This window comes from Vipera berus (genome assembly GCF_964194415.1).
Source record: "Vipera berus genome assembly, chromosome: 2".
In the NCBI taxonomy this organism is placed as follows: domain Eukaryota; kingdom Metazoa; phylum Chordata; class Lepidosauria; order Squamata; family Viperidae; genus Vipera; species Vipera berus.
The window spans coordinates 114,547,528-114,575,453 of NC_138203.1; the positions used below are offsets into that span (position 1 = coordinate 114,547,528).

The window sequence follows — 27,926 nt, forward strand, 5'->3', positions numbered from 1 at the left end:
AGACCCCAAGAAGCCTGGGGATCATGGTACATTTCTTCTGCAGGAGCTCCAAAACACAAATACATGCTGAATCCTTAAGCCAAAACAGCTAATTCATGGCTTCAGAATGAACAATTGCTTTTTGTTGGACATGGAGCATCCTGAGATCCTGCACTGTAATTTGGAGGTGAATAGCTGAAACATGGGAATGTGATTTTCTGTGCATGGATGCATTAGGCCTCCCTCCAATCAACATTAGCTCTATTTCACTTTGTCCCCCACTGGAAACAGCCACTGAAAATTTTGAGCTCCTAAATGATAAGGTTGCATTTTATAACACTTTCTTCATCCCTCAACCACTTAAAACAGTTCTGCATAAAACAATCACTCTTTTAAAACAATCTATTGCTTTCTGGCCCCTTCATGGATTACTGCCTTGTCGTGGCGAAGGGGCTTGCGTAATTCAATGAAGCTATGAGCTATGCCGTGCAGGGCCACCCAAGACAGAAAGGTCATAGCAGAGAGTTCTGACAAAACGTGATCCACTGGAGAAGGAAATGGCAACCCACTCCAGTATCTTTGCCATGAAAACCCTATGGACAGTACCAAAAGGCAAAATGATATGACACTGGAAGATGAGCCCCCCAGGTCAGAAGGCGTCCAATATGCTACTGGGGAAGAGCAGAGGGCTAGTACTAGTAGCGCCAGAAAGAATGAAGCGACTGGGCCAAAGCCAAAAGGACGCTCAGCTGTGGATGTGTCTGGTGGTGAAAGGAAAGTCCGATGCTGTAAAGATTTTTTCTCCATAGGAACCTGGAATGTAAGATCCATGAATCAAGGAAAGCTGGACGTGTTCAAACAAGAGATGACAAGACTGAACATCGACATCTTAGGTATCAGCGAACTAAAATGGACAGGAATGGGTGAATTTAATTCAGATGACCATCAGGTATACTACTGCAGGCAAGAATCCCTCAGAAGAAATGGAGTAGCCTTCATAGTCAATAAAAGAGTAGGAAAAGCAATACTGGGATACAATCCTCAAAATGACAGAATGATCTCTGTTTGAACCCAAGGCAAACCATTCAATCTCACAGTAGTCCAAGTCTATGCCCCAACCACCGGTGCTGAAGAGGATGAAATTGACCGGTTCTATGAAGCCCTACAGCACCTTATAAAACTAACACCAAAAAATGATGTCCCTATCATCATGGGGGATTGGAATGCTAAAGTAGGAAGCCAAAAGATAACCGGAATAACAGGCAAGTTTGGCCTTGGAGTACAAAATGAAGCAGGGCACAGGCTGATAGAATTTTGTCAAGAGAATATGATGGTCATAGCAAACACTCTTTTCCAACAACCCAAGAAACAGCTCTACACATGGACATCACCAGACAGTCAACACAGAAATCAGATTGACTATGTGCTCTGCAGCCAAAGATGGAGAAGCTCTATACAGTCAGTAAAAACAAGAGCAGGAGCTGACTGGCTCAGACCATGAGCTTCTCATTGTAAAGTTTAGGCTTAAACTGAAGAAAGTAAGGAAAAGCACTAGGCCACTCAGGTATGAATTAAATCATATCCCTCTTGAATATACAGTAGAGGTGACAAATAGATTTAAGGAATTAGATCTGATAGACAGAGTGCCTGAAGAACTATGGACAGAGGTTCGCAACATTGTACAAGAGGTAGCAACTAAAACCATCCCAAAGAAAAAGTAATGCAAGAAAGCAAAATGGCTGTCTGAGGAAGCTTTGCAAACAGCTGAGGAAAGGAGGGAAGCGAAAGGCAAGGGATAAAAAGAAAGATACGCCCAATTGAATGCAGAATTCCAGAGAATAGCTAGAAGAGATAAGAATGCCTTCTTAAATGAACAGTGCAAAGAAATAGAAGAAAACAATAGAATAGGGAGGACCAGAGATCTGTTCAAGAAAATTGGAGAGATGAAGGGAACGTTTAATGCAAAAATGCACATGATAAAAGACCAAAATGGCAGGTACCTAACAGAGGCAGAAGAGATTAAGAAGAGGTGGCAAAATTACACAGAAGAACTATACAAGAATGAGCTTAATGTCCCTGATAATCACACTGAGGTGGTCACTGACCTCGAGCCAGACATCCTAGAATGTGAAGTGAAGTGGGCCTTAGAAAATCTGAGCAACAACAAAGCTAGTGGAGGTATTCCAGCTGAGCTATTCAAAATCTTAAAAGACAATGCAGTAGAAGTGCTACACTCAATTTGCCAGCAAATGTGGAAAACTCAACAGTGGCCACAGGATTGGAAAAGATCAGTTTACATTCCAATTCCAAAGAAAGGCAAACATTCCAAAGAATGTTCAAACTATCCCACCATTGCACTCATTTCTCATGCTAGTAAAGTTATGCTTAAAATCCTAGACTCCAGCAGTATGTGGATCGAGAACTACCAGAAGTACAGATAGGATTTCGAAGAGGCAGAGGAACTAGAGATCAAATTGCCAACATACGCTGTATCATGGAGAAAGCTAGAGAGTTCCAGAAAAACATCTACTTCTGCTTCATTGACTATGCTAAAGCCTTTGATTGTGTGGATCATAACAAACTGTGGCAAGTTCTTAAAGAGATGGGCATACCAGACCATCTTATTTGTCTCTTGAGAAACCTATATGTGGGCCAAGAAGCAACAGTGAGAACTGGACACGGAACCACTGATTGGTTCAAAATCGGGAAAGGAATCCGACAAGGCTGTATACTGTCACCCTGCCTATTTAACTTATATGCAGAGCACATCATGAGAAAGGCAGGGCTAGATGAATCCAAAGTTGGAATTAAGATTGCCGGAAGAAATATCAACAACCTAAGATATGCAGATGATACCACTCTAATGGCAGAAAGTGAAGAAGAGCTAAAGAGCCTCTTGTTGGGAGTGAAGAAGGAGAGTGCAAAACTTGGATTGAAACTTAACATTAAGAAAACCAAGATTATGGCATCCGGCCCTCTCAATTCCTGGCAAATAGATGGGGAAGAAATGGAGGTAGTGACAGATTTTATTTTCCTGTGCTCCAAGATCACTGCAGATGGGGACTGTAGCCAAGAAATTAAAAGACGCTTGCTCCTTGGGAGGAAAGCCATGGCAAATCTAGATAGCACATTAAAAAGCAGAGATATCACCCTGTCAACAACAGTGCGTATAGTCAAGGCTATGGTATTCCCAGTTGCAATGTATGGCAGTGAAAGTTGGACCATAAGAAAGGCTGAGCGCCAAAGAATTGAGGTCTTTGAACTGTGGTGCTGGAGAAGACTCCTGCGAGTCCCTTGGACTGCAAGGTGATCAAACCGGTCAGTCCTAGAGGAAATCAACCCTGACTGCTCTTTAGAAGCCCAGATCCTGAAGCTGAAACTCAAATACTTTGGCCACCTAATGAGAAGGAAGGACTCACTGGAGAACAGCCTAATGCTGGGAAAGGTTGAGGGCAAGAGAAGAAGGGGACAACAGAGAATGAGGTAGCTGGATGGAGTCACTGAAGCAGTAGGCGTGAGCCTAAACTGACTCCAGAAGATGGTAGAGGACAGGAAGGCCTGGAGGAACGTTGTCCATAGGGTCACGATGGGTCGGACACGACTTCGCAGCTAACAACAACAACAATTGCTTTCTGGCACTTAGGGAGACTAAGCTGGCAAAAAATTCAAAGACAGCTTAGTCTACCACTTCACCTAATTTCCTTTATCTAGTCTGTGATGCTTCAGTTCCTATGCACCGTACTCCAGACTGAAATTGCTGTAAAGAACCCCAGAACCTTTTCTCAGTTGCCAAAGGTTAGGCTCATGTATTTTAGTAAACAAACAGTGCAAATCTACCCTCATCTATTCAGAAGGAAGTTCAGGTGAGATCACTGTGATACAAACCCATTCAAGTATTTAGGGGACTGTAGCTTCAACAGCACACCTTCTCTTTTTGCTGTTTCTTTCAGCATTGCTGTTCCCCTGCCTACTTTCCTTCCAGGTTTGAATATATGCTTACCTTTGCCCATTCTCTGGCCCGCTGCTTTGTGCGTACTGCACTCCTCTCCTCTGCATAAAGGGCCCCTATGAAGGAGCCAATTGAGGTGCCGCCAATCAGGTCGATAGGGAGACTAGCTTCCTCCATGGCTTTGATCACTCCAATGTGAGAACAACCTCTGTGGGCAAGGGAAGGAACATCTTTGAAGCAAATCTGCCTCCCAATGTACTTTTGGTGTTCTCACCAAGTCATGAGAATGAGGCTGAATCTTTCATGCCTCTACTGTCAGGGAGGAGCCAAAGATGTGAGTGTTTAAAAAAGTATGGTGGTAGTAGTAGTCAACATTGATAGGGTAGTGGTGCTAGTCAAAAGTATAAGCTTCATGTTAAGGAGTACAGACCTCCCAACTTCCCTAAAATTCAGATGGGGAGAACAGTGGGATCCAGAAAAATTAGCCCATGGTGGGGGGAAAAGTCGCATCCTTCCTGCCTTTGGGAGATGAAAGTTCCCTAATTCCCTAATTCTTTAGGGCATATTACCTGGCTCCACCACCACCCAGAACCAGAGCGATGGTATTGCCTGTAAGGACTCGTGCCAGACGGGAGAAGTCACTGTGACGATCCGCATTCTTTTCAAAGACTTTCCCATACATCTCTCTCTGTAGTGAAGGATGGGAAGGAGAGAAGGAGTAAGACTATTTTCACCAGCTCAAAAAAAAGGGACCCGCAGAGGAAAGTTGTTTAAGTTCATCTGTTCCCATTCATCAATGTTTCCCCTCTACAAAGGAAAAATCAAATAGTCTTTGGACCCCACTTGGAGGGGGTCCAAGACTTTGCAGCAACTTGCTGTTCTTTATCTTCAAGGTGATGCACACCAAAGGAAGGAGTGGGGAAAAATCTGAAGTAGGAAATATTGACTCAGGATGAATAGTTTCAGGGGTCCCTGGGGGGAAGGAAGCCTACTATTCAGAAAAGTTATAGGGGAATCAACATCCTCAAGAAAGGTGGCTGTTCAGTCTTACCAGGTTCTCTGGCAAAGCAAAAGAGAAAGGCCTGACTAAGCCAAGAGATGCAATGGTGAACAAACAGAATAGAGGTACCAGTTTGTTGGGACTGCGTCGAGAAAAGACCCTGCGTGGGCACTTGATGTGTAGATGCCCTGAGCACCAGCTGCGCATGTTGAGCCACTCCACTGTACGGGCAGGGCTGGGGCCATCTTCACGATGCAGGAGGATAAGCTGCTTTAGGGCCCGCACTGCTGTGTTCTCCAGCATCTGTTCTAGCTGACATAGTGGAGGGAGAAAGGAGAAGTCAAGTCAATCACGTTCATTTCCATCACAACACACACAGCTGTCTTTGACTGATTATTTATTTATTTATTTTATTAGATTTATATACCGCCCTTTCCCAAAGGACTCAGGGCGGTTTACAGGGCATTTTAAAATCACACCAATACAAAATACAAAGTTAAAAGACAATTAAAAGATTAAAATATACCTGAAAATAAAACCCGTTAAAATTCTCAGCTTGGGCCAGAGAGCTCAAAGAGCCAAGTCTTCAGGTCCCGGCGGAATGAACGTAGGTCAGGGGCAGTCCTGAGCTCCACGGGCAGCTGGTTCCAGAGGGCAGGCGCAACCACAGAAAAGGCCCTCCCCCTGGGTGTTATCCGACGGCAATCTTTTACCGGCGGCACCCTGAGAAGACCCTCCCTCTGCGAGCGCACTGGACAAAGGGAACTTGATGCCGGCAGCAGGTGTTCCCTCAAATATCCCGGACCCAAGCCATTTAGGGCTTTAAAGGTCATCACCAGCACCTTGAATCTCACCCAGAGGGCAACCGGAAGCCAATGCAGCTCATGGAGTAGAGGTGTTACATGGGAGTATCGGGAAACCCCCATCACAACTCGCGCGGCCGCATTCTGCACCAGTTGAAGCCTCCGAGTGGTCCTCAAGGGCAGCCCCATGTAGACAGTGTTGCAGTAGTCTAAACGGGAGGTCACGAGCACATGAGTGACTGTGCGTAGGGCATCTCGGTCCAGGTAGGGTCGCAACTGGCGCACCAGGCGAACCTGGGCAAAAGCTCCCCTGGTCATGGCTCCTATATGATCTTCAAAATTGAGCCGTGAGTCCAGGAGGACGCCAAGTTGCGAGCCCTATCAACGGGGGGTAACACCTCACCCCCCATCATTAAAGATTATGTTCTTACACCATCTTTCTTATGGAGCCAGATCAAGAGAGAGCCAAAACCCAAGTCTATTATTAGAACAGGGAAGACAACCTATTAGCCGGAGAAGCAATATTGACAAAAAGGCTAATAAACTTTGATCCTATTGAAATCAATTTTAAGTTCTATGCAGTAGGATGTGGGTTTGTTCAATGGAAACCATTAATCAAACTCCCCCCTGCCCACCCAAGCAAGCTGTTGTAGAGTAACTGTACTTCTTAGATCAAGCTTCACTCTAGTCATGATGGCCCCCTTACCTCACCCAGTGTAGGCTCTTGGTCCCCCAGGCCCACAATGAGAATGCAGTCAGCTTGCCGGATGCAACGCACTGTCCAAGGAGTCAAGGTGTAATCAGTCTGGTACAAAACAATGCGATGAATGTCCTCTTGCTGAGCTAGCCAGCCAGACAGTCGATATTCATGGATACTGTAAGGGAAGAAAAGCAAAAGAAAGTTTTCTCATTCCAGTCTCACTGGCAGCACTGTAAGAAGGGAAGGGATAGAAAATACCCAGAAAAACAAGTCAAGATCAATTTCCATTGTGGACTTTACAGGATTCTAGTCAACTATCTTTGTTCTTCCAGAAATTCAACACTGCCCAAGTGTGGATATAAGCTGTTTCCTGTTGTTCCTTTTTCTTGATGATGAACATTTTTTTAAAAAAAGATGAAGATTGGCCTCTTTCAAATCATCTTACTCGAAGACTGAACCTATGCACAAACTCATACCAATATCCATATTATACTTATTGTTCAGACTCATGGAGGAACTCTATATTATGTACAAACTCTTTGCTGATTGAATAACCATGTTCCAATAGATAAGGGTGACTTTAAGAATCAGACAGAGGCATTAATATTGAGGTCTTGCAAGGTTGCTTTGAAAAAAATCAAACCATCCAAACTTCAGTTTTATAGTTGGAAAAAAATCAGATATTCAGAAAAAACATTTTCCAAATTCTATTAAAAGACTATTAAATTGTCTATTAAAGGGCAGTTTTTATGAGCTGCAACCACTTCATTAGATGAAAAGGAAAAAAAGCACAAATAAAGCACAACAAATAAACTAAAAATGTAGCACAACCTAGTTCCATCTGGATAACAGAAAACCCTCCTTGTATTTATTTGATGCTGCACACAACCTTCTTCCTTGGGAGTAAAGGACTCTCATAACATTTATGATTGTCATTATGACAATGCAGCCTAGATGCTTTGGTGGAAATATCTGCCAGTGTATTTCCCTACAGGACACCATGGACAGTTAGAATGGGTAAAACAGTATATATGGCAGATTGTGAATACTTTGGGGGAAGGAGTACAATATGCTATATTCCATCTCCATACTCCAGTATCTGTGATTATACGTTTCTGCTTACAAGCTTATGTGTGTTCTCAACCCACCTATCCAATGCTGATGCCCCAAGACGAGCACGGATTATGTCACTGGTGAGCAGCAGGGTTGGGCCTGTGAAGAAAAAGAAGAATGATGACAAAAGCAGCAGAATGAAGCAACACAAAGAAAGAAAGCACTAACAAGAGCTCACCAATTGCATTCAGAGCATGTTTGAGTTCTAAGGTGAAGGCTGCCATGGGTACCTCATCACACACTGGAAGGACTGCCACTGTTGAGAGATTACTAGCTGGATTGGTCAGTTCTGAGCTGGAGGTCACGCCAAGACCTGAACCTATATAGGAGATACAATAAACAGTGAAACAAATACCTGAAGTACCAGGCAGCAACATTAGATACTTGCAGCCACAACTCCATAGCTTTCTGTCATGCTAGGATGCTCTTTCAAGCTGTGATGCTTTTTAGGTCATATGGCAACAAGTTGGTGCATAGCCTGAAGTGGGACACTTACCTGGGAAAGGGCCATGTAACTGCTGCAGATTCCCCAGGATCTTCTGACTCAGTAGGTGGATAAGCCGGGTGACAACCTATATTGGGCATTAGAAGATTGGAGAATGCCAGTGCCCAGAATGTGAATAGTAACAAATACAGTATACACAACCATTTCTGTGAAATACCCAACTGACCTTCTTAAAATGATTTTCTCCCTATTCACATCTAAACAAGTGTTCACAATGCCTTGCCACTGCATTCCTCCATACTCTATTAAAATGCAACTCCACATGTATCCTGAAATATTTCCCTGGATATCATAGTATATCTTTAACTCCTTCTGGAAAAAGCATACTCTCAGCAATGAATCCACCTTGCTTAGAAGATAACTTGGTTTGCTACAACATGGAAAAGCAGCATTTTCTGTCATGATTTCCATTTGTAAACTTTTTGAAGACATGATGATTGTGGGGGTTAGTGTTTTTCTCATAATGCAATTGAGCCAGTTCACAGCAGACAAGAAAAACTCAACATGAGGGTTTATTTTCCAGCTCAGTTTTGATCATAAGGTTACTTTGAAAAAACTAGAAGCCTAAAACAAATGTTGTTTTGTTGGGGATATACAAAAGGTTTGTATAAGATATTAACAGTGCCATCATTTGTATTATTAACACATGGTGAGCTAAGTCAAATAATGAAGTGGAGCAGTTATCTACATATTCATTTTCCAGATCAGTATCTTATAAAGCTTTACAATCTTTCTTTACACTCAATATTTCTGAACACTTATAACTGTGTCCATACATATTATGCCACAAAGATCCTATGCATACAATGTGCATGCACATCCTGAGTGGAACAAAATCTGCAGAATGTCCCAAAGATGCTTTTTCATGAGGCAACTGGACTTTCTTGTTTTGCTTCTCATCCAAGAAGCTTCTTGGATGAGAAGTGAAATGTCTTCAAAGAAAAAACTAGAAAATCCAGTTGCTTCATGAAGAAGCATCTTTGGACAACTATGACCTGGATAACTGAGACTCTCCATAGACAAAATCTGTGGAGCCATTTGCAAATTCAGGAATGACTTGTACACCAGGACTGCAAAGCTTAGTTCAAACAGAAAATATGGAGAACCCCTGAGCATTCACCTGAGGGTAGCGTCTTTTGATGTTGTTGAGAGTCCCTTCTGGTAACTTGGCCAACTCTGTGTCCCGCACAGCATGCACAGTAGTAGCTCGTACTTGATGGGTCAGAGCTTCTACCTATATCACAAGAAATGGGTTACAGTAGATAAATCACATCACAGTCTTCCCACATGAAAAAGAGCGCTCCTCAACTAGCGAGAGATGCTCTTCTGTAGGTATGAATACCTAGTCCTCACTTAATAACAATAATTGGGACTGCAATTTCCATTGCTAAGCATTTTGGCCATAATGCATGATGTCATGTGACTATGACGCTTAGTAACGGCAGTTCTGGAGGTCTCTGGTTACTGCTGTTAAGTATGAATTTCATATGATCATGGCTTCAAAATATTCAATTTTTATTAAGGATTTAAATGACAATATTATGATATTATGATGTATTGTATCATTCTGTAAGTCCCTGTACTAACTGATATTAAAACCAGCTTAATAATTTTTTTGTTTCTACTGAGAATCTTTAATCCTCTAAAATTTTAGTCCCCCAAATTTAGTGTCCAGTTTTTAAAATTATAAATTTACTTATCTTTGTTATGACTTACAGTAGCAAGGTAGCCAAAATATATTTGATTCCCACAAGAACCTATTTATTTTCTTATAGTTAATTCCAAAATCTCAAAGAGTAAAAGTCAATATTCCAAATTTATGTGGACTCTTAATTTATTTATAATTTTCTTAGACAAAAATCTTACTGTTTTTGCTGTTTGATTCAAATTCATTCTTAAGTTTACAACTAATTTTGTTTTGTTCAGAACTGAAGCTAAATTCACCCAGCAACTTTCCAAAGTTATCATTCCAAAGGTCTTAATAGGTTTAAGATGGTTAATAGACAATTTCTAAAACTGTTTATATAGTGAGGCTTGCAAACCTAGCATCCTTTAAAAGCAGGATGGCTAATCCCTTTTTTTCCCAGTGCTCAAAATTGTGAAAACCCTTTGGTCTAGCTGTCCCTCACTGCATGTAGGCTTTTCCCTTACTTAGAACTTACCACTCCAATGAGGTCCCCACGCCCATATTCCCCAACAAGTTCCTTCTTGCCATTGGCCTTCTGGATGACAGAGCGCAAGCGCCCATTCAGCACAATGTAGGTGCAGTCAGACTTGTCGCCTTGCCTGGAGGAAAAGGAAGAATCATGAAATTGGTCCCCTTCTCTAATAACCAGTAAAGCCTGTCTCAAACCAAGTTATTTCTGTGCAAATATTATGGCACAGTGTGCATCTAACTGAACAGGATTCTTTAGCAAAAGAAAGGAATCACTTTCAGTGAAGACATGGCTAGCACCTGATACACCCTTAGAATCTCCTCTCTCTGGACTGTAGTTTTTCCATCTTAACAGAAAGAACAGGCTTCCTTTCATTTGTCTGACTTTCCTGGGTTAGGGAGTGTCCCAGAATCATCCCTCAAGATCCTCTGATAACAGCAACACTTTGCAAGCAGTTTTAGAAACCGTGTTTCAAAATAGCTGGTGAGCTGAAGCTGGGGGGTGGGGCTGAAATCACGTCATTGTTGGATAAAACAGCTGTTTTGGAATTTATTTTTCAAACGGACAATAAGCTGTGCCCCTCATTTCCTAATCAATTTATGAGACTGTTTTCCCAAAAGACCTACCCCGAAATAAGCCCTAGCATAATTTTTTGGGGTGGGCCTAAAATAAGCCCTACCCCAAAAATAAGCCCTAGTTTTGGGACTAGGCACACACCTAAAAATCAAGCTAAGGTGGGGGGTGGAGTGGAGCTGCCCACGCGCCCCACACCCACTTACCTTGCAGCCAGGCCTCTCCTCGCCAGCCCACTACTTCTCTGGTGTTCACAGGCCGGCATTTCGCAGTCAGGCCTTTTCAGAAGGCCACTGCAGCCAAAAACTGAGCTATGTATTCATTGCTTGGTTATCAGCTGCAGAGGCCTTCCGGAAAGGCCTGACTGTGAAATGAAGGCTGGAACACCATTCTCGGCTGCAGAATGAAGCTTCTCCTTTGGCTGCAGAACAAGTGGGCTGGCTGGGTGGGGCTGTCAGTGCCGGAGGTGAGTTGAAAAGCCACCCCCCAAAAATAAGATCTGGTGCCTCTTTTGGAGGCAAAAAGAAAAAAAAAGGAAAAAAGAAGACCCAGTCTTATTTTTGGGGAAACATGCTATTATCTCTAGTAGCTAAAAGAGGCTCTGTTTTGTTACAGCTTATCACTCCTTTCTGAGGCTATGTGTCAAAACCCATTCTTATTTTATTTCATTTCTATTTCATTCCACCTTTTCCTGGGTTTTGCCATACTTCCAAGGGGGAGGGGGGATGTGCCTGCAGGGCTATTACTTTCACTTCCTCTATTCACTATAATGTAATCATTTACTCGTAAGGGCCCCTTTCCAGGGTTACAGGAGAAGACGGTCAATGGTTTTGAAGGCGGAAGAGGGCCTTATGTCCCAACGGTGGATAAAATGGCAGAACCATCTTCTAGGAGAAGGGAAACCTCCACTGCCTTGTGGCTATATCTACTACTGGAAAAGGCTTCAGGAGTCAACCTTGAGGCAAAATCTGTAGCCGGAGTCCCGGAAGCAGTTCATGACTGTCTACAACCATGGTGCTGCCCTGCCATGGTCTGTTAACCTCACAGGGTGCATGGGGTTTAGGGTCAAAGCCGACAAGCAGATTGACAACTCTGTACCATGCAACAAACATAAAAATTTTTAGCCCTAAAGTTGGGCACTTGGAATGTTCTGACAATGACCCCCGGCCTTTCTGATGATTTGCAAGAAATAGATGACGTACATAAGACAGCTGTCATCAACATGGAGCTCAGCAGACTGCAGATGGACATTGTTGCCCTTCAAGAGACAAGGCTGTGAGACTCGGGATCTGTTAAGGAGAGAAACTTCTCGTTCTTCTGGCAGGGAAAACCACTGAATGAGACTAGGGAATATGGGGTTGGCTTTGCGGTCAGAAACACCCTACTAGGATTCATTACTTCACCTGCTGCAGGAAGTGAAAGAATTCTGTCCTTGCAGCTCCACTCAACAGCAGGGCTGGTTACTCTTATTAGCGCATATGCACCGACATTATCATCCTCAGTAGAATCCAAAGAGAAATTCTACGACGATCTGGCTGCTACTATCAAGAAAATCCCTTAGAAAGAACTACTGATTGTCCTTGGTGATTTTAATGCCAGAGTTGGAGCTGATTGTAGCTCTTGGCTCACTTGTTTAGGTCAGTTCGGTGTCAGGAAGATGAATGAAAATGGCCAACATCTGCTGGAGTTTTGCTGCTACTACAGTTTTTGTGTTAGCAATACATTCTTTAAAACAAAGCCCCAACACATCTTGGAGACATCCAAGATCAAAGCATTGGCCCCAGCTCGACTTCATTCTTACCAGACGCTCCAACCTTCCCAGTATTACAAGCAGCTATCAGGGTGCTGATTGCAATACAGACCACTCCTTGGTGTGCAGCAAAATAAAACTGAAAACAAAGAGATTGCATCACTCGAAGAAGGAAGACCATGAATCGACATCAGCAAGACCCACAATCAGGGCAAAGTGGAGGAATTTGCACAAGCACTCAAGGAAACACTTCCAGGCCTGGCTGAAGCAAATGCATCTGAACGATGGGAATATTACAAGAATGCTGTTTATAACAGTATTGTCAGTATTTGGTAGAGATCAGAAAGACAGCGGATTGGTTTGAAGCCCATTCTGAGGAGCTGACGCCAGCCATCGAGGAAAAAAGGAGAGCTTTAATTGCATATAAAGCCTGTTCCAGTGAGCACAACCTACAGGTTCTGCGAGCTGCTCGTAGCAAAGTCCAACAGACCGCCAGGAGATGTGCTAACGATTATTGGCTGCAGCTTTGCTCTCGGATCCAGATAGCTGACACAGGCAATATCAAGGGGATGTATGATGGCATCAAGCAGGCCTTAGGTCCAACGCAGAAGAAATCTGCCCGTCTGAAGTCTGCTACAGGTGAGGTTATCCAGGATGGAGCACAGAAGATGGCATGCTGGGTGCAGCACTACTCTGAGTTATATTGAAGAAGCATTAAATAATATTGAGTGCCTGCCTGTCTTGGAGGAGCTTGATAGTGAACCAACTTTAGAAGAACTAAACACAGCCCTGGATTCCCTTGCCTTTGGCAAGGCACCCGGGAAAGATAACATCCCTGCTGAAATTCTGAAGTGCTACAATGAGAACATTCTCACTGAACTGCATGAAATCTTCTGTCTTTGTTGGAGGTAAGGTGGAGTACCACAGGACATGAAGGATGCAAATATCAGACTTCCGGTAGCGCTGCCGCGCCGAATGGCAGCATTTCTGAAGCCGCCCGATCTTGGGATGCGTTAGAGCACCCGGAGGCAGTGAAAATCAGATGTCCCGTGGCGCCGAAGTCTCTCCCTTGGGAGAAGAGGGAGAGGCGAGCTTCTTTGGGTAGAGATAGAGCTCCTCTGTGATTCCCCCAACGAGTTTGGGGGCTAACGGAGTGAATTCCCTCGGAGCCCAGGCTTTCTCCGCTCCCAGGACGCTTTCACTCCATAAAGGAGTGGAACTAGATACGACAACTACATCTGCTGCTTAGATGGGACTGTGAGTATTTTTTTTCTTTGAGAAGCAGGCACAGCGAAGCAGGAGGATTTGAATTTTCAAGTTGGATTTTAACTTTAACTCAGATTCATTATCTTCTTCAAGTTTTAAGCTGCTGAAAATGGAGTAAAAATGGCGCTGGAATGTTGCTTTCTTGTGTGAATTGACTGTTTTGGAAAATTGTTATATTTTGCAACATAGCAAGAGATATAATCTGCAACTGATTCTACCCAGTACCGGATTTTGTGTATTTGAAAGCTTGTCCTTTTTTTTATTGAAGGATAAGGAACTTTGGGAGAAAAACTTTTATTTTTTCTCCCTTCTCCTTTCTTTTTTTTTTCTTTTTGAACTTTGATTCTGCTGGGAGAAAGAGGAAATCGAAACCTAAGAGATGGCTGCAAGGCGTGGGGGAGGCCCTACAATCTCTAAAAATGTTATTTCTTTACCTTTACCACAAGCTGCAGGGAAAACTACAACGAAACCTACAGTACAACCACCTTCCCCACCACCACCTGCATTTACATTGGCAGACATACAGCAAGTTGTGATGCAGTCAACACAAGTATTGACACAAGTATTACAGCAAGAAATAAAGGAAACAAAGGAAGAATTTGTTAATCAAAACAAACAGATGAGGGAGGATATAGTGCTTGCACTTCAGGGCTTGGCTGCACATATTGAACGCCTGGATGTTCGTGTGGATTCAGTTATGGAGTATGTGGAGAATCTGGAAAATAAAATCATCAGTGCTGAACAGAAAATAGACAGAGCAGAGGTTAAAATTGATAGAACAGAAGATGAAGTCATCATCTCACAATACAGAGACATGGAGTTTGCATTGCGCATCAGAGGCCTTAAAGAGAATCCTAAAGAAGACTTGGAATGGGAAGTGGTACAAGCAGTGGCTCCTGTCTTGAAATGTGAACCTGAAGAATTACTTAAAGAAATGGATAAGACATTTAGGGTTAATTCCTGGATTGCTAGACAGAAAAATTTACCTAGAGATGTAGTGATTTACTTTTCCAGAAGATCAACTAGAAATTCTATTATCCAGGCTTTTTATTGGGAAAGATTTCAAATTGCAGGCCAAGATATTATAATTTTAAAGGAGATACCTCCAAATATTCTTAGAAAAAGGAAAGATTTCGCTTTTCTGTCTGATGAGCTTAAGAAGCGACAAATTCAGTTTAGATGGGAAATACCCAATGGAATTGTGGTGAATTATGCAGGGACGAGGTACAGGTTGAATACAATTCTAAAAACAAAAGATTTTTATACTAAGGTCCTTAAAGCAGGCTCACCACTGTCTCCTCGAGTTAAAAGAACAGAAGTAAAACAAAAAGATAAACAATTGAGTGAAGGGGCAATGTCATTGCCTCTTGAGGAGATGCGGCAGGCTGAGATTATGGAGCAGAGTTTGGCGTTAAAGGAGGACCCGAAAGAACAGACGATGACTAGGGCTGCATACAAGCGTATGGAAAAAGAGCAAAAACAGAAGCTTGTATCTGGTCTAACTACGCAAGATGTAGGAGGAGCACGTCCGAAGAGAGCAACAGGTGATCTTCAGGCTATGTTCCAAAGGCTCATGGTCACCAGAGATGGTGAAGTTCCTGACATGGAATGTTAATGGCTTAAATTCACCACAGAAAAGAAAGTATTTTATTATTTGAAACAACATAAAACAACATTATTTGTTTACAAAAGACACATATTGCATTAAAAGACCAAAAGTATCTGGTTAATTCCCGATTGGGAACACATTTTGCATCTTTTGCTCTGGACAAGAAGACTGGAGTGGTCATTTATTTAAGAAAAAGATTTTTCGGCTAGATTAATTGAATCGGACAAACAAGGGAGATATGTTAGTATTGAATTAATGCTACAAGGAAAGAAAGTTCTTCTTATTGGATTATATGCTCCAAATCAACAACAGCAAAAGTTTTTCAAATTTTTATATCAGAGACTAATTGAATTGGATTACAAATCTGTTATTATGATGGGGGACTGGAATGGAGTTTTGGACCCATCTGAAGACAAGAAGGGATCCTTCAAAAACTTTTCTAATTAGAAATTGCCCAAAGCTTTTTTTGATTTGAAGGAGGATCTGGAATTAAGAGATGTATGGTGGGAAAGGAATATGAAAGACAGAGATTTTACTTTTTTCCGGATAGACATAAATCTTTCTCTAGGATTGACTTTATTTTAATTACTACTGATCTTTTCTCTAGGGTTAAGAACGTTAAGATTTTTCCTAGGACATTGTCGGATCATAGTCCTGTTTGGTTGGAGTTTATTGCTGAAGATGGTAGTAGAAGATCCTGGAGACTGAATGAAAATTTATTTACAAATTTGAATTTGAATTTTATTGAATTTATATACCGCCCTTTCCCGTAGGACTCAGGGCGGTTTACAGGGTATATAAAACATCGATACAAAAATTAAGAACAATTAAAAAGATTAAATTAAATCCCTGAAAAAAATATATAAAACCCAAATTAAAACCCCAATTAAAACTCAGCCTGGGCTGGAAAGCTCGAAGAGCCAGGTCTTCAGGTCTCGGCGAAATGATCGAAGGTCGGGGGCAGTCCTAAGCTCCACGGGCAGCTGGTTCCAAAGGGCAGGCGCCCCCACTGAGAAGGCCTTCCCCCTGGGTGTTATCCACCGGCATTCTTTTACCGGCGGCACCCTGAGAAGGCCATCCCTGTCGGAGCACACAGGACGAAGGGAACCTGATGCCGGCAGCAGGTGTTCCCTCAGATATGCTGGACCCAAGCCATTTAGGGCTTTATAGGTCATCACCAGCACCTTGAATCACACCCGGAGGGCAACCGGGAGCCAATGCAGCTCGAGGAGCAGAGGTGTTACATGGGAGTAACGGGAACAATTCGCGCGGCTGCATTTTGCACCAGCTGAAGCCTCTGAGTGGTCCTCAAGGGCAGCCCCATGTAGAGAGCGTTGCAGTAGTCTAAACGGGAGGTCACGAGCGCATGAGTGACTGTGCGTAGGGCATCTCAGTCCAGATAGGGTCGCAACTGGCGCACCAGGCGAACCTGGGTAAAAGCCCCCCTGGTCACGGCTCCTATATGATCTTCAAAATTGAGCCGTGAATCCAGGAGGACGCCCAAGTTGCGAGCCCTATCAACGGGGGGTAACACCTCACCCCCCCATCGTTAAAAGATGGAATAGTCTGGTTAACCCGAGATGCTGGTATGCACAGCCACTCAGTCTTGGCAGGATTGAGACGAAGCCTGTTTCTCCCCATCCAGACCCGGACTGCCTCCAGGCAGCGGGACATCACAGTGAGGGCATCGCTGGGTTGGTTCAGGGTGGAGAAAAAAAGTTGGGTATCATCAGCATACTGATGATAACCCACCTGAAAACCACGAATGGTCTCGCCCAGCGGCTTCATATAGATGTTGAACAGGAGGGGAGAGAGAACCGACTCCTGAGGAACTCCACAAACGAGAGGCCTCGGGGCGGATCTCTGCCCTCCCGTCAACACCGACTGTGAGCGGCCCAGGAGATAGGAGAACCACCGTAAAACAGTGCCTCCCACTCCCAACCCCCTGAGACGCCGCAGTAGGATACCATGGTCGATGGTATCAAAAGCTGCTGAGAGGTCTAATAGGACTAGGACAGAGGAACAACCCCTGTCCCGAGCCCGCCAGAGATCATTCACCAGCGCGACCAATGCTGTCTCCGTGCTGGTGAGGTGTTCTTGCAGAAATGTAGAGAACATGTGAAAGAATTTTTTGTTATAAATATGCATAAAGGTACATAGATGGGAATGGCTTGGGACGCCAGTAAAGCTTATATGAGAGGGGTCTTGATTTATATGAACAATGCTTATAGGCGTAAGCAAATGCAAAAACGTATAGATCTTGAGGAAGAGATTAAATCTAAGGAGAAAGACTTTATTTTGAATCCATTGGATAATAATTTAAGGATTTCGATACATTTATTGAAAGAACAATTTAGTATGCTATTGGCTGACCAAGTAGTAACTAATTTGCGTTATGCTAGACATAATACTTTTTGTAATGTTAATAAGCCTGGTAGGTGGTTGGCTTACCAATTAAGGAAGAAACAGAAATCACGTACTATAGATAAAATAGAATATAAAGGAAAAAAAGTCTATCAACAAAAGCTGATTAAGAGGAGTTTTTTAGATTTTTATTTGAAATTATATTCTAGAGAAAACATACAAGCTTTAGATATAGATAAGTATTTACAGGAAGCTCATTTTCCAAGACTTTCAAAAGAACAACAACTTGAGATGAATCGCTTAATAACATCAGAGGAAATCCCTTTAGCTATTAAACAGTTGAAAGTGGGCAAGGCCCCGGGAACAGATGGATTAACAGCAATTTATTATAAAATGTTGTTGGTTGAAATGATTGATCCTTTAAAGATCTTGTTTAATGAAATTCAGACTGGAGGAGCAGTTCCTCCATCTTGGAGGACAGCTTTTGTATCATTGATTCCAAAGGAGGATCAAGACCTTACTCAACCTAAAAATTATAGACCTATATCGCTTTTGAATACAGATTATAAGATTTTTGCTAAAGTATTGGCTAATAGATTAATGCAAGTTTTAAAACAAATGATTCATAGTGATCAATCGGGATTTATATCTGGAAGGTATATGAAATATAATGTAAGACAAATTGTAAATTTGCTTGAATATTTGGATAAGAACAACCAAGTCCCTGCAGCATTGATATTTTTGGATGCAGAGAAAGCTTTTGATCAATTGAATTGACAATTCTTATTGAGAGTTGTTGAGGAAATGAATTTTGGAGAAGGATTCCTACATTCTATTAAAGCTATATATCAACAACAAACTGCACAAATTATAATTAATGGGGGGCTAACAGAGACGTTTAAAATTGAAAAAGGTACAAGACAGGGATGCCACCTATCACCATTATTGTTTGTTTTAATGTTAGAGATTTTATTAATTAAAATTCGAGAGTCCTCTATGATAAAGGGACTTAAAATAAAACAGAATGATTATAGATTGAGAGCTTTTGCTGATGACTTGGTTGTGACAGTATCCAAACCGATACAATGGGTTATACAAATTATAACTCAGTATGGTAAGGTTTCTGGGTTTAAGGTGAATAGTAATAAGACTAAGATATTATCTAAGAATATATAAGGGAAATGTTAATTCAATTAACAGGTTTTGAAATAGTAAAAAAGGTTAAGTATTTGGGAGTGTATATTGCAGCTTCAAATGTATAAGAATAACTATGAAACATGGTTGAAGATACAAAGGGATATAAATAATTGGAAAAAATTACAATTATCTTTACTGGGAAGAATCGCAGTTGTTAAAATGATCTCTGGCGGGCTCAGGACAGGGGTTGTTCCTCTGTTCTGGTCCTATTAGATCTCTCAGCAGCTTTTGATACCATCGACCATGGTATCCTACTGTGGCGTCTCAGGGGGTTGGGAGTGGGAGGCACCGTTTTACGGTGGTTCTCTTCCTATCTCCTGGGCCGTTCGCAGTCGGTGTTGACAGGAGGGCAGAGATCCGCCCCGAGGCCTCTCGTTTGTGGAGTTCCTCAGGGGTCGGTTCTCTCGTCCCTCCTGTTCAACATCTATATGAAGCCGCTGGGTGAGATCATTCGTGGTTTTGGGGTGGGGTATCATCAGTACACTGATGATACCCAACTTTTTCTTTCCACCCCGAACCAACCCAGCGATGCCCTCTCCGTGATGTCCCGTTGCCTGGAGGTGGTCCAGGTCTGGATGGGGAGAAACAGGCTTCGTCTCAATCCCGCCAAGACTGAGTGGCTGTGCATATCGGCATCTCGGGCTAACCAGACTATTCCATCTCTAACGATGGGGGGGTGAGGTGTTACCCCCCCGTTGATAGGGCTCGCAACTTGGGCGTCCTCCTGGATTCACGACTCAATTTTGAAGATCATATAGGAGCTGTGACGAGGGGAGCTTTTGCCCAGGTTCGCCTGGTCCGCCAGTTGCGACCCTATCTGGACCGAGATGCCCTACGCACAGTCACTCATGCGCTCGTGACCTCCCGTTTAGACTACTGCAACACTCTCTACATGGGGCTGCCCTTGAGGACCACTCGGAGGCTTCAGCTGGTGCAGAATGCGGCCGCGCGAGTTGTGATGCGGGTCTCCCGATACTCCCATGTAACACCTCTACTCCGCGAGCTGCATTGGCTCCTGGTTGCCCTCCGGGTGAGATTCAAGGTGCTGGTGATGACCTATAAAGCCCTAAATGGCTTGGGTCCGGGATATCTGAGGGAACACCTGCTGCCGGCATCAAGTTCCCTTCGTCCTGTGCGCTCCCACAGGGAGGGCCTTCTCAGGGTGCCGCCGGTAAAAGACTGCCGGCGGATAACACCCAGGGGGAGGGCCTTTTCTGTGGTTGCGCCTGCCCTCTGGAACCAGCTGCCCGTGGAGCTCAGGACTACCCCCGACCTCTGTTCATTCCGCCGGGACCTGAAGACCTGGCTCTTCGAGCTCTCTGGCCCAGGCTGAGAATTTTAATTTTAATTTTAATTTTAACTGGGGTTTTATTTATTCAGGGACGGATATAATTTTTTTCTTAAATTTGTTTTTAACTTTTGTATTTTTGTTTTTAATTACCCTGTAAACCGCCCTGAGTCCTTCGGGAAAGGGCGGTATATAAATGTAATAAAATAAAATAAAAAAATAATAATAAAATGAATGTTCTGCCGAAGTTTCTCTTTTTGTTTCAAATGATACCTATATTGAAAAAGGATGCCAACCTTGATGAATGGCAGAAGGGTATTAATAAATTTATATGGGCGGGGAAAAAACCAAGAGTTAAATTCAAGATTTTACAAGATGCTAGGGAAAGAGGGGCACTCTAGGCGCCAAATTTGAAACTGTATTGTGATGTGGTGGTCTTGACATGGGTTAGCGATTGGCTAGTTAGAATATGATTATTATATCTATAACCCTGTATTTAGCTGTGGGAAGTGGGAAAGGGAAGGGGGGTGGTTTGGAGTGGGTGGGTTTTGGGGATGTATTGTAAAATCTTTTTTTTGTAGAACTTTAATAAAAAAAGGATGCAAATATTGTCACACTGTATAAGAACAAAGATGACAGGGGTGACTGTAACAACTACTATGGCATCTCTCTTCTTAGTGTTGTAGGGAAGCTTCTTGCCCGTGTCATACTGAAGAAGCTCCAGGTGCTTGCAGAGGGAGTCTATCCAGAATCACAGTGTGGATTCCAACCCAACAGGTCCACTACTGACACGGTATTTTCCCTAAGACAGTTGCAGTAGAAATGCAGTGAACAAAGACACCCACTTTTCGTAGCCTTCATAGAACTTATAAAGGCTTTTGACTTGGTTAGTAGGGACGGCCTTTATAAAATTCTCCCAACGTTTGGATGTCCATCTCAACACCTCACTATCATCAGGTCCTTTCATGAGGAAATGAAGGGCACCGTAGTTTTTGATGGCTTGGCTCAACTATCTCCGACACTCTCTCTTTAGATACTGAGCTGAACAAACGTATTGGTAAAGTGGCCACCACATTTTCCAGACTTACAAAGAAAGTATGGCTTAATAAGAAGCTGTCAGAACATACAAAGATCCAGGTCTATACAGCCTGCGTCTTGAGCACACTCTTGTACTGCAGTGAGTCTTGGACCCTTTACGTACAGCAGGAGAGAAAGTTGAACACCTTTCATATGCGCTGTCTCCGACGTGTTCTTGGTATCAGCTGGCATGACAAAGTTCCAAATAGCACAGTCCTGGAATGTGCTGGAATTTCTAGCATGTATACACTATTGAAACAGCAACGTCTACGCTGGCTTGGGCATGTCGTGAGAATGGCTGATGGATTCCAAAAGATCTCCTGTATGGAGAACTAGTGCAGAGAAAGTGCCCCAGAGGGAGACCAGAGCTGCGATATAAGGATATCTGCAAGAGGGATCTAAAGGCCTTGAGAATGGACATTAACAGCTGGGAAACCTTGACCTCTGATCGCTCAGCTTGGAGGCTAAAGACGCAGCATAGCCTTCTCCAATTCGAAGAGACACTTGTGGGGCAGGCTGAGGCAAAGAAGCAGTCCCGGAACTAGTGAAAACTGGGGGCTGGACAGGGGACAGATTGTATCTGCCCTCAATGTGGAAGAGACTGCCACTCTCGAATTGGCCTTTTTAGCCACATCAGATGCTGGTTTAGGACCTCTTTCCAAAGCACAATACCATAGTTTCTTGAGACTGAAGGATGCCAAGAGAGAAAGAGAGTCCTTTACTTTGTTTATTGGGTCTGTATCCTGTTTCCTGCGTTATCTCTCTCTCTGAACTCTATCTTTTAAACTGTCAGTTAAGATAAACTGTCAGTTAAGAAAAAAGGAGGAAATAAGGAATGTAACCTCAGTGCCTGGTTTATGTCTACGCTCTCAAGAAAGGTGTGAGCCAGCTGTCAGAGCGGGCGGCTGTGTGAACGGAGTTCTCTTCACACACAACCTCTTACCCAGTGTTCGCGGGGGCTTTTCGGAGCTTCAGGAGGTCCTGTAGGGACATCCGAAGTTGCAGGCAGCCCGGAGAACCTTCATGAGCGGCGGTTCGTGTTGGAGATCCGGAGAAAGTCTGATGCGAGCGAACCGGGGAGAAGGAGGCCAGTAATGGCCGACATGAAGATCTGACAGAGGGACGGAGCTAGCACAAATTCAGCGGGACAACGGTAGAGCGGAGCTGACGGAAAGTATATCCGAATATTTACTTTTGGAAACAATAGGAAGCGCTTGAGAAAGAGGTACTGGTTTGAAGTGGGTGCCTCACGGAGAGGGTACAAGCGGCGATAGAAGCGCTGAGGGAGGCGGTAGGCGAGAACGGCAAGAAGAGGAAACCGGAAAACCATATGACTGCATTCTAGCTGGGGATAAAATACAACAGGTCAAAGTCTGATCTTGGAGCCTTGGAGACTGAACTCTTGAATATCGGGCGTGGAAAGTGACTAGCCTGGTTTATCCTGGTAAATTCTGAACTTTTGAAACTTTACCCTACTTGTTGCGGGCGGCCATTTGACAAAGCAATTTAGTAATTGAGGTCTGTATAGTGGGACACCTACTGGTCTTTGACAGTAGAGGAAGACAAAAAAGGTGTTAATCTCTGCGCCGGAAACGAAAAAAAAAAAAGAACGTGACTTTGAATATATTCAGACATATATATTACAGAATTCTATTATATAATTTGCTTAGTTGGTAATAAGTATCTGGTTGTAACTGTTATATATACTTTTGTCATAGAGCTAAAAGGTTCATATAAGATTAAGGGTATTACATATTGATAAAACGCGTTTTACAACCGGGGAAAACATGACAAGTATTTCGGGAGTAACAGCCTAGCGCTGGCAAAAAGGCGGCAACACAGGGACAAGGGATGTCCTCAAGTCCCTCCAATCAGAAATCTATAGAGGATATGTTGCAAAGGGAAAGATCTAACTCAAATTCTTTTAAAGACCTACATGCCCTTTTGCAAAACTTACACAAGGCAATGGCCAAAAATCACGAGGAGATGAAGAGAGAAATAGGCCAAATAAGAAACGATACTGGTGAACTTAAGGGGAAAATTCAAGCGATAGATGATAAATTTGAAGGGATTCAACAACAATTAGTTAAAAATGAACAAAGACTTCAAGATATGGAAGCTAGAATGGAAAAAGAGGAGAAGAGAGTAGATGATTTAAATGAAACACTTCTTCAGGCTAATAAGGAGTTAGAGACAGCAGTCATTTTTCTGGAAGCAGAAAAGGCTGCTCATTATCTACGCTTCCAAAATGTTCAAGAAAAAAGGGGGGAAGATTTGTTGGTTATGATGGCAGAACTAATGGCAAAGGCACTCGGTGTAGGGAAGGAGGAAATGTTGTCGGAAATTGATGAAACATACAGGGTCCAAACTAATTATGCGAGGAGGCATAACCTCCCAAAAGAAGTACATGTAAGACTAGTTAAAAAATCAATTCGGGATGAGCTTTTGCATAGATCTAGAGAGGAACCATTAGAATTTCGGGGTCAACCAATTACTATCCTTAAACAGATACCTAAAAGGATGAGGGATCTGAGACGTGGCTATCAATTTTTAACATCTAAATTAATTAGGGAAAATGTAAACTTTAGATGGCTAACTCCAGAGGGTATTCTAGTCACATGGCAGGATAGAAGGTATAGACTGGACACGATAGAGAAGGCAGAAGATTTTTACAAACTCCACTTTCATAGCCAAGAGGAAGCAGAATCAGAAGATCAAGATGGAAGGGAGGTAAGAGAAAGAGATACAATACGAGTAGCAATGGATGGGAAGGTCTTAGCAATAGAGGATAGAAGGAATAAATCTGGAGAGTTAACAGAGAAACATGGAGCCAGAGACAAGGAAGAGAGAGAGCCCCGAATCACGAGATCTACAAAAACCAGAAATAAGTAAGATGAAGGGAGGTGAGTGTAGTATTATGTCTGTGAATATTAATGGACTGAACTCGCCAGTGAAAAGGCGGAAATTTTTTAATAGGCTTATTCATCAACAATTGGATATCGTTGCAATACAAGAAGTCCACATAAAGGAACAACAAAAATACTTGTTAGTACAACCAAAAATAGGGAATCTATTCGTTTCCTTAGACCGACACAAGAAAAAGAGAGGAGTGGCATTATATGTAAACCCAAAATTGATAGCAAAACAAATCTATAACGATAAAGAGGGTAGAATACTGATAGTTGAGGTTGCAATAAATCATAGGAAGGTCATGATGGTAGAGATATATGCTCCAAATCATAACCAAGAACAGTTTTTCAAAACACTCCACAATAAGATATGTAGCATTGATTATGAGGAGATCTGCTTAATAGGAGATTTTAATGCTATCCTAGATACAAATTTGGATTATATGGGTAAGACGATTAGGAAAAAGAAAAGAAGAACCCTACCGAGATCTTTTCTTAACTTGGCTAATGACCTAAATATTCAAGATGTCTGGAGGGAGAGAAATCATAAGGCAAGACAATATACATACTACTCCAATCGACACAACTCATGGTCTAGAATAGACATGGTATGGATGACAAAAGAAATTAGTTCTGAAATAGACGAGGTGCATATTGTGACAGGTACTTGGGCAGACCACAATCCTATTAAATTTAGCTGGAAAGGCTCCAAAAAAATATCCAGATGGACGTTACAAAGAGCAATCTTAAAAGAAGATGAGTTTAAATCTAAGATGGAGAGAGAACTAAGTCTCTTCTTTAAGGAAAATAAAGCTATAGACACCTCAGTACAAAATAATTGGGACACAGCCAAGGCAATAATGAGAGGGGTAGCGAGGGCATATATGATAAATAAGAACAAGGGGAAAAGACAACAACGGGAAAGATTAGAAGGGGAATATAAAAGTTTAGAAGTTATACTCCAACAAGACCCACAAAAAGAGAATATTAAACAATCTATGGACTTGATTAAACACAAGCTTAATATCTTAGACAAAGAGAAATTAGCACAACAATTGAGAAGCACGAAACAAAACTTTTTTGAAAATGCAAACAAACCGGGTCGTTGGCTCGCATATAAATTGAAAAAACAAAAGGAAAAAAACTGGATTCACGAATTACGAGATGAGGAAGGGAGAATATTCCACCAGGAAGAGGAGAAAAAAACTATAGCCCAGGAATTTTATGAGCGTTTATACAAAGAAGATAGTCAGGCAATTGTGGAGAAAATGGAGGAATGTTTTCAAAAAGCCAAGCTACCCAAGGTTACAGAAGATACCAGAAATATGCTAAACGAGGAAATTTGGCTATCTGAGGTGATAAAAGCTATTAATGCACAAAAGAACAATAAAGCATCGGGCCCTGACGGTCTCCCGTCAGAAATCTATAAAGAACAACAAAATATCTTAGCACAACCCCTACTGGAGGTATTTAACGCAGTATTAGAAGGCGCAAGAACGCCTAAATCTTGGTCTGAGGCAAACATAGCTCTTATACCGAAAGACAATACGGATCATACATTAATCCAAAATTATAGACCCATATCACTTCTTAATTCGGACTACAAGATATTTACATCAATTATAGCGGAACGACTGAAACGATTTCTGAATGATTTCATACACGTAGACCAGAATGGTTTTCTTGCTAAGAGACACACTAAGCACAACATTAGAATAATATTGGATACGTTGGAGTACTATGAACTACATAGTGGACAACAGATGGCATTACTTTTTTTAGACGCCCAAAAGGCATTCGACAATGTTAAATGGTCATTTTTGCTTCAACAACTTAGCTTCATGGAAATGGGTGAAAAATTTATAAATATAATTAGGGCAATTTATACTAATCAGGAAGCAAAAATAATTATTAATGGGGAAGCATCTGAGAAGTTTCAAATCCAAAAGGGAACACGGCAAGGTTGCCCCTTATCACCATTGCTGTTTATATTGACACTTGAAGTATTAACGAGAATTATTAGAAATGACCCACAGATAAAAGGATTAGCTATTAAAAAGGAAACTTTTAAACTTCAAGCATTTGCGGACGATCTGGTTTTTATTATGGAGGATCCATATCAGACGGGACCAAAACTATTGGAAGAACTATCTAAATATGGTGAGGTTGCCGGACTGCGAATAAACAGAAATAAGACCAAGATGATTGTTAAAAATATGACTAATAAACAAAAAGAAAATTTGGCTGGAATCATGGATATAGAAATAGTCAAGAAAATAAAATACCTAGGGATTAATATTACGGCTAGATGCACCTCACTCAAAAAAGATAATTATGATAATGTAGTGAATCAAATAAAAGGTGATCTGGAAAGATGGGGAAATCTGAAACTCTCATTATTGGGGAGAATCGCTGTCATCAAGATGAATATCCTGCCCAAAATTTTGTTTTTGTTCCAAAATATCCCAATACAACTCGACTCTAAGTTTTTCCGAAATTTGAATAAATTATCACTAAATTTTGTTTGGCAGGGGAAAAAGTCAAGAATCAAATTGAAATATTTACAGGACATGAAGGAAAATGGGGGTTTTGGATTGCCAGACTGGGAATTATATTACCACGCCGTGGCTTTGAATTGGATTAGAGAATGGGTAATTTTGAAAAATAGAAGACTATTGACTTTAGAGGGTCACGATTTGCAATATGGCTGGCATGCTTTTTTATGGACGGAGAAACAAGGTCTTTTTTCACATTTTCAAAAACATCGGATTAGGCAAGCATTACTTAATACCTGGAAAAAAATTAGATCTCACAATTATACTAAAGTACCGGTCTGGCTATCCACTCTCGAAGCGATTGTTTATCCAAATCTATTTGATGTGGGTAACATAATTTCGTATAAGGATATTATGAATGAGGAGGGGGAATTGAAACTTAGAAATGAACTAGAATCACAAGGTATAAAACTCGATTGGTGGGTCTACTTACAGATCCAATCAAGATTTAGGAAGGATAAAAAAGAATGGGGGATATATACCTCTGAAACAGCATTGGATAAAATATTATTGGGCCCAGACACCAAACAGATAAAGAAATTATACAATTTGCTCTTGGGATACAAGCTGTTTGAAGAGCAAGTGAAGGATCCCATGTTGATTTGGGCTAACAATCTAGGACATAGCATTGATTTAGATACTTGGCAAAAACTATGGGACAGAAATAAAAGAATAACACTGGCCTCATCTTATAAAGAAAATTTATTTAAAATGTTTTATCGATGGCATCTTCCCCCAGCCCGTTTGGCAAAAATGTATACAACAGCAACTCCCAAATGTTGGAAGTGCTCTGAAGAGATAGGCACATATTTCCATACGTGGTGGTCTTGCAGTAAAACACAAAAATTTTGGAAAATGATTTGGATTTGGCTGAAAGAAATACTAAAACAAGATATTGAGTTTAGTCCAGAATTTTTCTTATTGGGAATTACGAAAGAGAAATATCCTAAAGATGTGCTATATTTGATGATCCATATTATCACAGCAGCTAGAATGTCATTTGCGCAAAAATGGAAAAGGAATGAGATTCCAGGAGAAAATGAGGTTATTAGAAAAATTTGGGATTGCGCAGAAATGGACAAACTAACTTTGGAACTAAAGAATAAAGATCAATCAGATTACTATGAAATTTG

The 27,926-nt window shown here is 41.9% G+C and overlaps 1 protein-coding gene across 1 annotated transcript in view; it reads right to left on the reverse strand.

Annotated features, from left to right (window-relative positions):
* The window catches only part of PNPLA6 (patatin like domain 6, lysophospholipase), a 177,152-nt gene that overhangs the window by 31,216 nt on the left and 118,010 nt on the right, over window positions 1-27,926 (reverse strand). The window contains exons 19-27 of the mRNA XM_081317915.1: window positions 10,212-10,335; window positions 9,170-9,283; window positions 8,041-8,116; window positions 7,723-7,863; window positions 7,580-7,643; window positions 6,438-6,606; window positions 5,058-5,240; window positions 4,498-4,616; window positions 3,980-4,136 (exon numbers count right to left, since the gene is read on the reverse strand). Of these exons, the coding sequence (XP_081174041.1) occupies window positions 3,980-4,136; window positions 4,498-4,616; window positions 5,058-5,240; window positions 6,438-6,606; window positions 7,580-7,643; window positions 7,723-7,863; window positions 8,041-8,116; window positions 9,170-9,283; window positions 10,212-10,335 (1,147 nt within the window). The remainder of the gene's footprint in view (window positions 1-3,979; window positions 4,137-4,497; window positions 4,617-5,057; window positions 5,241-6,437; window positions 6,607-7,579; window positions 7,644-7,722; window positions 7,864-8,040; window positions 8,117-9,169; window positions 9,284-10,211; window positions 10,336-27,926) is intronic.